The following is a 15,665-nucleotide window of genomic DNA, read 5'->3' as shown; positions in this document are numbered from 1 at the left end:
GATATTTGCCTCAAATTCTGTTCCATGGGAATATAATTTTTTTTTAAAAAGTACATTTCCACTGGACAATGTGGAAAGTTCAGAAAACAGTTCAGCAAAACAAAAAAATGTTGAGTGCCAACGGCAGACTCTTAAAATCTATTTATCATTTCCCACAGAAATTAGAGACTTGAAAGCTGTAAAGTGTATTGACAAAGTGAAGACTTTTGAAACACAGTTTACAACATGTCATTCCATTGTATATGAATCATCTCCTGTACAACTAAAACAATTAAATTTTTCTTACAACTTGAGCACAAGAAAATGATTAAATACCAAAAATTATGTTGAAACCATCTGAATCCTATCGGAGATGCAGCTCACATTTTCTCAAATGAAATGTCAAAGCCTCCAAACAAGAGATAATTTTATGAAATTTTGAACTCAGCTCCTATGAACTGTCTTGCCAAGAACAGTTAAAGGCTTTTCAAGCTTGCAAAATAAACTGTCAAGGGAGGTGTACAACAAATACCCAAATTTCAACATCTACATTTACAACAGTAATTAGCCAAATATTGTTTGTCCAAGTCCGTTATTGAACCTCACCCTCCCCTCAAAATATTACTGAGTTGTCATTATCTTGATTTCAATTCAAGTGGTGCGATGCAACAATTCACATATTAATTAAAGAACAGCAGAAGACTTCAGAGGAATGGAATGAATACCAATGTGTACCAAGGCAGCAAGTAATTATATCTGGGCACTTTTTACTTCTTTGTTGGCCCCAGTTTTAATTTTGTTTTGCTAAATACATACACTGCTGTATTACAGTAAAATATTATGTGTTTTTTAATTGCAAACATTAATATGCCAAAACATTATACTACCTTTTTATTTACAGGTAATTTCTAAACCTGACTTCTAAACTTACTGAATTCTAATCAAAATGCAATGTGAACAACTTTTCACACACAAACATTTTCAAGTCAGATATATTTCAGTGGCCAATTCTTTTCAAATGGCTCAGTACAGCAGACGAAATAATATTACAGTGTTCTGATCAAAAGAGAAGTACAGAATACCTACAACTGCAAACATGAAATAATTTACACACAATTCTGTCCAACAAAGCAACATTGCTGATATCAAAAATTTACATGCTCCTAACATATTTAAGGTGTCAGAGAGGATACTTATGGCCATGTTTCTTGAGTTGTGGCAAGAAAGTTTCATTTTTATATAGAGATATACATAGATATAAAACATGAATCAACCAAAAAATCTTCTCTCAAATAAAATGTTCCATTCTGATCTTGTACGATGATTAAGATCAATTCAATATATAAGGAACAGTAAAAGAAAGGTTTTTCCATCACAAGATACAACGTAAAATAATTCCCTGAAGCCTACAAGGCAAATAAAAAGAGATTTTGGGTGGGATTTTACCCAGTGAGAGGACAATTCACTTCTTGGAAGGAAAGTTTGCTGGAAGCTGGCTTGGTGCTAGCAAGCCATAAATTTCCAATTCTGGGACATTGGTTCCTACTTGGCAGAATGGTCCTTCCCCCACCCAGGAGGTGTCAGCCACTCCTGGCAGCTCCAGCATTGTGTAGTGGGCATTGGAGTGAGTTTTGGAATGAGCAGGAGAAATCTAATGGCTGCCCAAGAAGCTAAGTCCCAAGGTATTCCTACAGTGCAGTAAGAGGCTATTCAGCCCATCATGTCTACACCGACCCTCCGAAGACCATCCCGTCTAGACTCAGCACCCCACCCTATTCCCGTAACCCTGCATTTACCACGGCTAAGCCATGTAGCATGCACATCCCTGGACACTACTCAGCAACTTAGCATGGCCATATTACTGGTGGAGGAAGGATCCTGGAGTCAGGCAGGCAGATAAGGGTTGAGTTTTGGTAAATTCTTAATGTGGTATAACCCCAAAACCTTTCCCCTTTTGTTGAAGTAGGCCTTTTAAATGGCATGCACACTCTCACTGACTTTGCTTCAGTTGTATTATGGCATGAGCACAGTATTATTCAAGTCAACAGGTTCGTTAATATAGATTTTTTTTTAAAATATGGAGGATGACAACCAATTTTGGCACTCACCATCTAGCATATTATGGAACTCAGGAGGGGGGGGAGTGCAGGATGATTGGGGCACATAAAATCCAGTCCATTATTTCTAAGAAATAAATAAAATAATTTTGCTAATATTGCATAAGCCACATGGATCCACGGGACAAAGAGAAAAAATAAAAATGGTGATTTTACTTATCTACAGCTTTTGAAGGAAACCTTATGTTTTTCCATCAAATGGGACAGGTAGTTACAAATCATGCCTTTATTCTGCATCCAGTACATATTGCTCAAAGGAACTGCTCAGATAAACAAATACTGTAACATTGATAATGTTAATATCAATAACTTCCCATAGGGATTAAAGGGAGAGTCAAAGAGCTGAATTGTTTGCTTAGAACTACTGGAGGTAGGAGAAGTGAGAATTCCTGTGAGTTGTGATCTTTGCATACAATTGTTTGGCTTGAAAAAGCCAAAATTGAACAAGTGCCTTTAACAGCATTCAACAACAAGGGTATACTAACACTGACTCCATCAAAAAATTCAGACAAAGTCTGAATCTATTAGATACAGGAACTCATATGGACCAGAGCCTGAGTCTGATTAGTGAATAATTAACATCAGCCTCCAAAGATCTCAAAACTATGCAACCTCAACTGCTGCTTACAAGCTTTGTTCACTTTGGTTAGCATGGTCATATGTACTTCTATGAAAAGAATATGTGAATAAAGGTAGAATTGAAGATATGGGATATAGGTGATTAGAAAAATATAATAGTTGCAACACCTGTAATCATTGCAGGATTATCCAACTTATCCTGATCAGTGAAGACCCTATAAACCCAAAGGCTTGAAGGCTGAAGATTTGTGGTAGTACTATATCAATGTATCTGGGGAGCACTGTCAAGCTCATAGGATGCAGGCATGAAATCTCCATTGGCATCCTCTCGAGATAAACCTTTATGGAAAGAATTTGAACACTTAAGAATGCTCTTAATGGGGATAAAAGCTTGTTCCTGAGTGCACTGGTATACTTTAACTCAATCCAAGAAATTCAATTCCACTGGCATCACTCAACCTGCCAAAGGCATGGTGATTGAAGGCAATGTGTTCAGACACATTGATTTCTAGTCTAACATTCACATATATCTGACAGAAATAGCAGCACAAAGCCCGGTGAAAACTATGTTTAATTCTTATGATGACAGATTTTACACTGAAGGGTTTTTTCCCTACCTACCCCACTCAATTGATGTGATGTCAGTCACAGATGTTTGATGATGGGATGTGTTCCAAGAAAAAATTAAGAACTCAAATTTGCTACCTTTCAGGTGTCAGCGAAAGTGACAGATAACCGTTGCTTTGTGATTTATGCAGTTTTATGAAAGATTTCTTTGAACTATAATGTTCTGTTTGATTATTCATTATTTGGATTAAAAAGGCTATTCTGCAGACCGGCTATTCCAGGATACATATATGATCTGAGTAAACTGGTCTGTTAAGTATGTAGACTCAATACTAATGCCTGCGAGGGATCACAATGATGAGCTGCAATATTTAATTACCACCAGCACAAGAGGACATACAACCATGCAAACATTGTTGTTTTTCCTCTGAAAATTTCACCAATTCATTGTAAAATTACTGTCAAAACTGTTGAAGCCAAGGACAAGGATTTTCAGGATATTTGATGAAGAATATTCTGTTTGCCTAAAGGACATGAGCATCTAAAGCTTAACATAGTATTTAATTACTCTTTGACAGAAGTCTTCCTCCATCTAGCCCAACAGTATAAATGATGATAAAAGAGAGTTGAGGGCTAAGATCAAGGAGGAAACATGGGGATTGATAATAGCCTGAAGTGTAATAAGATGTAAACTGCAGATAATAACGCGACAATAAAAAATCTCCACTCAGACTTACATTGTTTTTGCCTGACTTACAAAGCTAGAGTGCAGCTCAATTTTTTTTGTTACAAGGACATCACTGTTAACGCTGTCGAGAAATAAATTTGGAGCAAGATACTTGCAGAATTATTGCTTGCAGTCTTGTCTTGCTGCACATCAAGTCACATTGGCAAAATATGCTTTTCTTCCTCTACTCAGAAAACCTTGAAAGCACAACTTTCATTTCATTCCAATCCACCATATTCTCAAATATAGTTTGGTGAATTAAGTACAGTTAGATGCTGTCAGGCAATTCCTGATTAATGTCTCTAATGTCCAACGTATGCCCATTTGTTAAACCTTTTGAGTTCCATGTTTTTACCGTGCAGTCACTGAAAGAAATAAGTTAAAGACATGTTAAGAAAATAAGTTTTGATAAATAACTACAGTAAATCCTAATTCTGGTTCTGTAATGAGGTATTATTACATTATCAAAATATGTCGTTAAAAAAAATTGAATTCATCTCAATTTTCCACCTTGTGGCATTATAAACACAAAAAAAAGGCTCGAAAGCCATAGAATCATAAAATGGTTACAGCACAGAAGGTGGCAATTAGATTTGTCATGTCTGTTCTGGCTCTCTGCACGAGTAACTCAACCAGTTCCAATCCTTTGCTTCTTCTGTGTAGAGCTGCATTTTTTGCCCCTTCACATGCTAATCCAATTCCCTTTTGAATCCCACTCTCTTAGGCATCACTGTAAACTGGTGTTCACTGGATCTTGATTCTTCCGCAAATGGAAATAGACTCTGATGCCTCAAGTATTTAGCTTCTCTATCCAATTACCTCACTACGTTCTCTTCTCTGAGATCACCGACATTAGCTTCTCCAATCTACACAACTCAAGTGTGGAACTATTCTTGCGATTTTTTTTTTCAGTGAACCCTGTCTAAAACCTTCACAATCTTTTTTACGAGTCGTGCCCAGAATTTGAATCAAATTTTTCAGTTGGGGCTAAAACAGTATTTTATAAACGTCTTTCTAATCTCCTTGCTTTTATACCCTGTCTCTCATGATCAAGTGCAGGGCTGCATTTGAATTTTTGTCCCATTTCTCAAATTACTTTGTGACCTTCAATAATTTATGCCCTCAAGGGCAGGATTTAATGTCAAAGGTGACCTTCCCTCAGCCCAGTATAAATGATAGGTGTGAGCATGCCTCCAGTTTGCTGGCATGCCCTGATTCAATTTTTCAGTTGACAGGGATTTAACTGTTTTGAGACAAGATCTCAGTCAGATATCCCGCGTTATAGAGTTGCCTGAAGCTTATTGGAGGCCAGCAGTTCCAAACAAGCTTGGTGGCCACTGCCAGTATGACACTGAGGACATACATGATGCATTCAGCATTGGACGTTGCCCAACAACAAAGTCCTGGATCTTTGCTGTTGCCAGGCAGGAAAGAGTGAGGCTGACGGGGTAGAAGACGAGAAGGTAAAAACAAAGTAGGGTGCCTCGTATCGGCACCAGGGATTTGAAACCCCTTTGACCGACCACAAGCCCGTAAAAATCAAACCTGGTGGGCTACATTTGGGCACAGGACTCTCTCACTTCCCATTAAATTGGAATTGGGGCACAATGCAGCTCTTCAGAGGATACTAACAGCCATTTTTGAGCTTCAGTTCTGCTCTTACATTTGGGCTGGGACAGGCGGATGGTTGGTGGGCACAATGCTCCTAATTTTGTAGACCCACCTGCCAACTTTCCAGTCATAGGTCACTTTGCTCCAGTATTGATTTTGGATTTGTAACAAATGATGAATATTATATCTCTTCACCCCTCCGACTTCACATTTCTTTGTATTGAATTGAATCTACTAGGTGCTGGCCCATTCCACTCATCTGTCTATGTCTTAACATATACAACTACTTTAATCATTGCTCACAACACTTCCAAGATTTCCATCATCTGCAAATTTGAAAATGCACCTTGTACACCCAAGCCATTAATATATATCAAGAAAATGAGGGGGCCTAGTCCGGACCCTGGAGAATTCCACTGCATACCTTCTTCCAGTTTAAGCACAAGTGTTCACAACTCACATGCTGCCACTCAGCTTCAACTTTATTGGCAAGCCAGTAATGTGGAACATAATCAAATCCATTTTGGAAGTCCATGCCTACCATCAGCAATTGCAATCCCCTGATGAATTCTCTTGGTAACATCAAAAATATCCTCAATAAAATTAGTTGTATATGAACTGCATTTAGTAAATCTTAATCTATACGATTTATTGACCGTTAATTTTGTCTAAAAGCTCACCACCATTTAAAACAAATAGTCGAACTGACCTATAGTTGTTGGGTTTATTTTTACTCCTTTATTTGCATTTATCCAGTCTTCAAGGAGAATTAGAAGATTATTGTCAGTGTTCCACAATTTCTACATTTACTTTGTTCAGCATCCTTTTGAGCATTCCTTTTTAGTCCTAATGAATTATCAACTTCAGTACAGGTAGTCTTTTGAAAAGTCGTTTTATCAATTTTTAGCCCAACCAGTATCTCTATAACCCTCCACTGACTACGATTTTGGAAACATCTTTCTTGGCAATGACAAATGCAAAGTACTAATTTGGTAACTCAGCCATGCCCTGCACCTCTGTGTGTGGATCCTCTTTTTCATTTCTAACTGACCACACTCCTCAGTATAATTTTACGTTTCATAAGCATACAAATTGTTTTTGATTCCTTTTTATGTTGGTTGCAATTCTCTTCTCATTGGTTCTCTTTGTCTTTCTCATTTTCTTTTTTACTTCCCTTTTGCTCTCTACATTCAGCCTGAATTATCAACCTGATATCTATCATATGCATCCTTTACTTCTCCCTTTCACTTGCTTTCAGTATCCAAAGAGCTCTGCCTCTGATTCCCCAAGTATTTCCTCTGCAAGAACGTACTTCAACTATGTCTGAATCATCTGCTCTTTTTATGGAACCTTTATTTATTTACAGTTTTGACCAATTTTTAATTCCAATTTACCTGGAACTGATCAGGCTTCATTGCACCAAAACTGGCTTTCTTCCAATTCAGTATTCTTACTCTGATTGCACCCTGTCCTTTCCTAGAGCTAAGAAATTTTCTAGCTGTCCTTCTAATGTTTACCATCAATGATACAGTTTCAGGTCAGGTGGTACAGCTTTCAAGACAATACACTTTTTATGATTCTCTCAGTACAGTTCTGGTTGGCTATCAAGAGTTTATAGTGACAGATTGTCAAATCATTTCACCCACAAATTACTTTAATGAGGCACTCAAGTCTATTAGTCTGTTTCAAAGTGACCACAAACAATTCATGTCTACTTAGTGCTTGTTGGTTTCTACTTGGAAATATATTTTTCCTCCCTTTTCATGTTTCCCCAGAAAAAACTGTGATTAGGTTTATTTGAATATATTTAATTACATGCTTACAGCAAATTCTCAACCGTCATAGAAGTTGCCTATTAAAATTTTGTCCTCCTTTCCATGTCTGGGAAGTTTTCTTAACAATCATTTATATCACTTTCTGACAGGAGAACAATCATTGACAAGCTAGGTTTGGTCAACAGAAAGCAGAACTTAGACAAATATCTCGTCTCTCTACTGTGGTCTCATCAACCACATTTTGTTCAAAATTAAGTGCAGTTTAAGAACATATCATCCAAAGGTCACTGGCAGAATTAATTGAAAGGCTGCAAATGCTTGAATTATTTCAAAAGAAAAAGCATTTATGACATTATTCCAATCCCCTAAAAAAAGAAACATTTTGCTTAAGTTGCATCTTTCTACATAAGTCAGAACATACCTTTATTTAAATTCCAATAAACTGCGACATATGCCATATTGTACTGCCAGGGTTCATTTAAACTTTGACTTCTCACTACCGTCTAATTTCATACAAGGCTAAATGTACATTGTAATTTTAGGTAACGGTTGCCTTCACAGATTTTGCTCACCTATTCAAAACTCCAAGATTTGTGTGAATACAGTGAGGAAACAATTCAAGAAGATGCATGGATTAAAAAAACATAAAACAAACAGGGAATGAAATAAAAATATTGAAAATAAATGTGCTAGATGTTAATATTATTCCTGCATCTCAAATGATTAAAATAAAACACGGAAAGGAAATAGTAGAAGAAAGAAAATTGAATTCTGCTTAAAATTTCAACTTTCCTGTTTGAAGGTGACATGAGTATATGTATGACTCAAAATTCACTTCAAGTACTGTCACAAATTTCACATGTTTCTGTAAAATGGTTTGAAATTGGACAGATTTGCCAGTATGGGGAGGAAAGTTCAAAAAGAGATTTAGATTTGCATCTATGACTGGGAGAGGGGCTGGTACAATTTACCCCCATGTTTGAGTCCACTGATTAGAAACTCAGTATCCCAGTGGCATAACCCGACAAACATGACATAAGATAACAAGGTGTACAGCTGGATGAACACAGCAGGCCAAGCAGCATCAGAGGAGCAGGAAGGCTGATGTCTCGGGCCTAGACCCTTCGTCAGAAAAAAAAAGCATATCATCTCTGAAACATGATATAATTTATTTTGTGACAGGATAATTAGCACTTCTTATCATAAAAGGGTAAAAGCACTTTGAAAAGAATTTAAATACTTAAACCGGACAAAAGAAACTGCTCCAGAATAACCAATTTCTTCACTATCCCCCAAAATTGGGTTGTGGGAATTAAAAATGCATACTATTGTCAAAAAAATCTTCTGGATTTAATTTTCACAACAGTGAAATTAATGGCTTTCACTTTTATTCAGAAAGGCTTAAAAGACAAATCATCATACCAATGAGCAGCAAAGAAGAATCAAGTATGGAGCAGAGCAGAAATCAGGAGATTAAGGTATACTACTGGCACGACTCTTAATGGCAAGGACACGTCGAGGTAAACAAGGAGTAAGGCCTGCAATATAATTCCATAGCTTCACCCGGCAATCGCTGTAGCAGAAAGGAAAGAGAAAAGAGAGATAAAGGAATATAATACAAGTTTGGAAGATGTGAGAGGGAAAAGAGACCCAAGGATCCATTGATGCCCACTGAAGGACCTGCAAATAAAGATTTCTCCTTCTTATCATCTAGTTCTTGAACAAACACAAATTTTCACAAAGTGAAGTATAGCTATGTCATGAAATTAGACTGGCTTTTCTGAAGCACTCAGCAAAAGTACCCAAAACTTTCTTGGCTGAGATGAATGCACAATTAAATAAATACAAAGCTTATTTTCAACAATCAAGTTAAATAATGCCATGAAGCTAACATTATTTTAAATTACATCTAAAGTTTTGGTAATAGATTTGTTTGAGGTCCCTTACTAGTAAAATAATTTGATCACAATATTAATACCATTTTAAGCATCCATTTTCATAGACGGATAATGAGGCATTAAGTTTCTGGATTAGAAAGAAAGAATGTCCTCTGGTAATTTATTTGCTGGCAGCAGTTTGATCATGCTAGAAATTCTGTCTCATACTGGACATTGAATATTTTAATTTCCATCATCTGAGCCACTCTCTAATCACACTGTTGACATGTTCTTGCCTTTAGCCTCATATGGCATAAGTTCTTTTGAATTATTTTTTCAAAATAGGAAATGCAAATTCACTAAAGTATTTTTTAAAAATCTGATTTGAATGATCCCTTTAATTTTCATCTTTAGTTAAATTCACTTTATGCTTCCATACCTGCACTTCTATGCTGAGTACTAAAAAACAAAATGACAGTTTTGCATTACGGTACAATGTATTAAATGCACCTAATGGGAAACTTTTTAAACACACGTTAATATTTTTCTCTCTCCTGTGAATAGAGTTCCTTGTAGTCTAATGCCTCAACATTTTACATGACAATCGAAAGGTACAAGTATTCGTGACCCAAGAAATATCAGGCATCCCGAAACAGTTCATCCTGAATCATTTACCAAAGAAAAATTAATGGATATCAATACTATATACAGTACTCCAGAATGGGGTCTCACCAATGCCCTGTACATCCATACAAGATTCTGACTATCTGTTTTTATATCTCAAACTAGCTTTTTCCTATACTCTAATTTTTCCTTCCTTTAGTCATTCTTTGTTTTTTTTTTAACATTTTGATCAGCCATCTAAACTGCCATCCATCTCTTTGCAATTGTGTGTTTTTTTTTAATGTTTCAAATGATGTTTACTTTCCTTTTGGAATTCATCTGTCCCATGTATTCTGAAAATATTCCTTAAATATCTGCCACTGTATCTCTTTGACCTATACCTTAAAAACATGTTAACAAGTTGAAGTACACCAGTCATCAGAACCAAGGTTCTTCTGCTTCTGAAAATCTGCAGCAGAACTTCCTCCCTGTTTCAACAACAATGACCTTTCTTGGCAGAGTCACTGAATTGACTCTCATAAACCTGCATGACTGCTCATGACATACCTCGAAGCAGTGAAAATCCTGCTGGAGTTTGTGCAGATGGCATTAATGGGACTGTCATGGCCTCTGATCTCTCCCAGTGGTGTAAAGTTGTCTATGTTCCAAACTTTAAGCATTCCTCCTCGGCAACCACTTAGCAACAAATCACGACCAGGGACAAATGCCAGAGCACATACCCAATCCTTGTGAGCATTAGGTATTTGCTAATTGAAATTAAAATATATGCATTAAATACTTGTTTGGAAACATAAAATGTACAGCACAGAAATTAACTTATTGCTCTAGAAATTCTAATAATAATAAAGCAAATAAATCTTTAAATTGATACATCATTCTTGAAATTGCCACTCGTTATGATTAAATTATAACTGAAAATATAGAATCCTTACAATGCAGATAGAGATCATTCGGTCCATTGAGTCTGCATGACCCTCAGAAGAGTATCGCACATCCCCACACATACTATCTCCATAACCCGCATTTACCATGGCTAACCCATTTAGCCTACATATCCATGGGCACTACGGGGCAAATTAGCATGGACAATCTGCCTAACCTGCATATCTTTGGACTGTGCGTGGAAACTGAAGCACCCAGGGAAAACCCATGCAGGCATGGGGAGAACATGCAACCTCCATACAGACAGTCACCCAAGGCTGCAATCGAACCCGAGTCCCTGGCACTACAAGGCTAACCACTCAGCCACCATGCCACCCCTATATCAAATGGAGTGAAAAAAATTGGCTGAATTTTGGCAGCTGTGACATTGGGGACCACTGCCGGAGGCGAAGATAGATCATCCACTCGACGCTTCTGGCCAAAGATTATGATGACTGCTTCTGCCTTATCCTTTGCACTGATGTGGTAGGCTCAATATTGAGTTCAATAGCTTTACAGCCTGATTCAGTCCTTCTATGATTTTTACCCACTCTCATAGCCAATACTGTTTGACATGGGTTGCTTTTAGTGCAGCCAACCCATTTTCACCCATTCTCAGCACTCCTGTTATCACATCACATGATTTGTTTTCAGCACAGACTACCCACTTACTGCTACCCTCAGCCCTTCTCTTCTGTCCTGGCCTGCCATCCATAATCCCATCATTCATTTACCACTTTCATATCTCTCTTTTTCTGTCTCTCTGCCGCATCCCCCATCCCCCCCCACCTCCCCCCCCACCCCCCCCCCCCACCCCCACCCCCCCCCCCGCCCCCCCACCCCCGTGGACTGCATCTCCTCCTATGTGCTCATCTACCTCATTCCTACCTGCAACCTGGTTTTCAACATAATTACCGGTGTTTCCTAGCTGCTAACATTTCCAGACTCAAAATGCTAACACAGATCTACCAGACCTGCCAGCAATTTACGATTTTATTTGAAAAGGATCATTGATCCTGGGAATGAGATGACTAACATGGATAGGTGGCATGGGCAATGGTTTCAAAACACAGAAGACACCACTGTAGTGGAGGGCACACTGCCTAGGGCTCGATTGGCAGAACAAAGGGTAGAACTGATTAGCTTTACAATAAGCAAATGGAAGACCTGCACAGAAGAACGTAAAAATGACCACATATATCTTGTAACTTGGGGATGGCCAGAGAGTCAATGTAACCAATGTGATTGGAGGATGTATAAACATGCGACTCAAATTATGATGGGGGAAGCAGTCTCTTGGGATGTGAGAATAAACCATTGCCTTGTTTGTACCCACAACCGCCTCCGTCTCCTGTATAATTTGAACAAGATCACACAATGCAAGTCCCAGTTAAGTCCCAATAAAAGCTTCCATAATGGGGTCATGCTTTGTAGCAAGTGTGCCTAATAGATAGGGAAATGGTGGTGTGATGGAAATGCATCTGAATTAGTAATCCAGAACTGGAGGAGCAACACCTCATCTTCTGCTTGAGGACGTTACAGCCTTTAGGACTCATTATCGAGGTTAATAATTTTACAGCATGACACCTCCTTCCATGTTCATTACCCACACCTACACCCCAGGTGCTCTCATGCTTTCAGCACAGCCAACCCATCTTCACTCATCCAGCTTCTCTTCTTCCCTAGTTTACTATCTGTACCTCTTTGTGCACATAACATTTTCCCCTTTCTCTTTGGCTCCCTTTTCACCTGTCCACTCACACCCACTACCCCCCCACCCTTAAATAGAAACATTAACTCAGCCTCTCTCTCTCATCTGTGTGTTTCACATCTTCAGAATACAATTCTTTGTTTCATTGCAGTAATCCAGAAGCCTAGAGTAATGCTCTGGGAAATTGGTTCATATACCATTACTACAGCTACTGGAATTTAAATTTGGTTAATAAAATCTGGAATTGAAAGCTAGCCTCAAAAATAGTGACCATGAAATTAATTGTCTTCAAAACCCAAACTGGCTCACTAATGTCCATTAATGAAGCCAATCTCCCATACTTATCTGATCTTTTTTTAACTCATTCACAGGGATGAGAGCATTGCTGGGTAGGCCAGCATTAATTGCCCATCACTAATTGCCCAGCGGACAGTTAAGAGTCAACCACATTGCTGTGGGTCTGGATTCACATGTAGGCCAGACCAGGTAAGGATGGCAGTATTTCCTGACAATTGACAATGGATTCACGGTCATCGTTAAACTATTAACTCCAGACATTTTATTGAATTTTACCGTGGCTTTGAACCCAACTCCCCCAAAAGGGCTGCCTGGGTCTCTGAATTAACAGTCCAGCGATAATACCACTAGACCATCACCTTGCCTCTAAATGACTCTAGATCCACAGCAATGTGGTTGACTTTTAACTTGACCCCTGAATTGGCTCAGTCTGCCACTCAGGGACGTTAGTGATGAGCAACAAACTTTGGCATAAATGGCAACACCGACATCCCATGGATAAGTTGTTTTTCAAAATAGGTGATCCAATAATAACCTTCAAAATCTTTGCTCATACTTGGATGTGCACATTAAATTAATGTGTTATAGTATGTGCACAGAACTCAACTTTATCAAATAGGTATTGGCTGAAAGTTCATAACTGAATTATCATGATTGAAAATTTCATGAAATTACAGATTCTATTAATGACAAGAACCAAGAAGAATGTGTCAAAAAGCTGTTCTGAATAAATTAAGAACAATCATTTAACACTGCAGGTCTATTTCTCCTCGATATATTGGAGAACAACAATTACATGTAGCCTATCTGTTACAGAAGAAACTGTAAACTAACAAGAAGAAAATTAACTATAACATAAGTTTGCAGCCTTTTGCTCCTAATGCAGAGATCAAAGATGAAGTTTTGTACCTGTATTTGTTCTTGCCGTTCCAGGTCCCATTTTTTAATTCCATTGTCTCTAGATCCACTAAATAGAATATCCGCATGAATTGCCAAAGCTTCAATTCCATCATAATGGGGTGGTTCAAAATTATGAGTGGGACCAACATTCCCAAGAGTACTTTCAGCTATTTCAAACTTCTAGACAGCAAATATGTAGTTGTTAATATTTAATCAATTAATGCAAATTCAAACATTTTCATAAGGCAATTTAATAAAAAATGTCGATTAAACTCTGAAGGAACTTATTATTCTGGAAATTAATTTTCTGAAACAACCAGTAATAGTTTGATCTATGAAATGAAGCTAGACCATCACAATAAATATGACAAATTGTGCTTCAATAGGTAAATAATCTGTTCTAAGGTAAACTTCTGCACTAAAGTTGAAGTCAATATCAAATTTTAAAAAATAATTCCATTTCAGAGTTAGATGTACAGGCTCTCTTCATGCTCAACCAGATTAGCTCCAGCGTTGAGTGACAGCAGTTGATGCTGATGAGTCTGTATTTTTTTTCCAGATTATAGTTCTGCCCACAGCAGTGTTGTAACTTATTTGTTTAATTTATCAAACAGGAGATTTGAAGCTAGGTCACAAAGAAAGTATCTCAGAGCTGAGTTCTTGAGGGTTCTTGTGGCACAATGGTAATGTCCCTGCCTCTGAGCCAGTTTGTCCAGGTTTGTGTCCTTCCTGCTCCAGATGCACATACATTGTAAACTGCCTTGGTTTTAATCTGTTAACTGGGTGACTTGGTTTTGTTTTTAAACAAAAGAGCTGAATTCTTGATTGGATGTTTCGGGGATGTGTTTATAAAATTGAAAAAAAAAACTGAGTTCTAGGCTCTTATGTATGCAATGTAGAGTCATAGAGATCCACAGCAGAAACAAAGGCACTTTTGCTGTTCATGTCCATGCCAGTCAAAAACAACCAGCTAAATATTCTAATTCCATTTTGCAGCACTTGGCCCATGGCCTTGTCTGCTTTGGCATTTCAAGTGCCCATCTACATGCTTTTTTAATTGTTGTGAAGATCTCTACCTCTAAAATTCTTACAGATTTCCACCATCCTCTGGGTAAAAATATTTTTCCCCACATCTCCTCTAAACCATCTGCCCTTACCTTAAATCCATATGCCACTGTCATTGATCCTTCCATTAAGGGAAATGATTTCTTCCTGTCTAATTTATCCAAGCTAATTTTATACATCTCAGTCATGTCCCCTCTCAATCTCCTCCACACTAAGGAAAGTAGTGTAATGTGCCTATGTTTGGGCCAGTAAGCCTGGGTTCACAACTTACCTTCTCCAAATGCATTTCATAAAATATCTGAACAGGTCAATTAAAAGTATCTACAGATCAAGCTTAGAGCCTTACCTCATTCCGAATTTTCAAAAACAAAAAAAAAAATTGAGCTCTAGAGTCTTGTGGTGCAGTTGTAGGATTTCTACCTCCTAGGCTAGAAGGCACAGGTTCAAGTCTCACCTGCTCCAGAGGTGGGTCATAGCACACCTGAACAGATTGATTAAATACAAAATAAAGCTATGTTTTTAGATCTGGGTTCAAGTTTCATCTGTCCTGCACATGTGTCATAGCTGTCTGGATAGGTTAATTCAAATAACTAGGATCTGAATTCTTTAGAACTGCACCCAGTTGCTAAAGTAGCCATCAACAGATGGTGGGTCCAGATAGTGGGCAGTGGAGGGGGTCATGAGTCACAAATACCTGCCTCTCTCCTACGGCGATGCCTATGCCTATGCTTGGGTGACACATGGCATGTCCAATGATGCCCTCAAAGATTTGAGGCACTGTGAAGGTTGGAGTGCATTGTCTCCCTCTCTAACACTATTTTGACTTTGGCCCCTCCCTTCTTCTCCCACTCTCCCTTCTTGATTTTGTCACTGTGACTCTAGGGGTACTGTTTGTACTCAGGTGATTAGGTATTT

General features: G+C 38.1%; 1 protein-coding gene across 1 annotated transcript in view; it reads right to left on the bottom strand.

The window, feature by feature from the left end:
* Positions 1-729: 729 nt before the first annotated feature.
* kif21b (kinesin family member 21B) overlaps positions 730-15,665 on the bottom strand; it is a 162,561-nt gene continuing 147,625 nt past the window's right edge. The window contains exons 33-35 of the mRNA XM_048612221.1: positions 13,695-13,865; positions 10,403-10,602; positions 730-4,334 (exon numbers count right to left, since the gene is read on the bottom strand). Coding sequence (XP_048468178.1) covers positions 4,238-4,334; positions 10,403-10,602; positions 13,695-13,865 — 468 coding nt within the window. The 3' untranslated portion in view covers positions 730-4,237. The remainder of the gene's footprint in view (positions 4,335-10,402; positions 10,603-13,694; positions 13,866-15,665) is intronic.

The sequence above is a fragment of the Rhincodon typus genome, chromosome 25 (assembly GCF_021869965.1).
Source record: "Rhincodon typus isolate 14 chromosome 25, sRhiTyp1.1, whole genome shotgun sequence".
In the NCBI taxonomy this organism is placed as follows: Eukaryota; Metazoa; Chordata; class Chondrichthyes; order Orectolobiformes; family Rhincodontidae; genus Rhincodon; species Rhincodon typus.
Note: the sequence above shows the minus strand (reverse complement) of the source record. Positions and strands in the feature narration are given on the sequence as shown.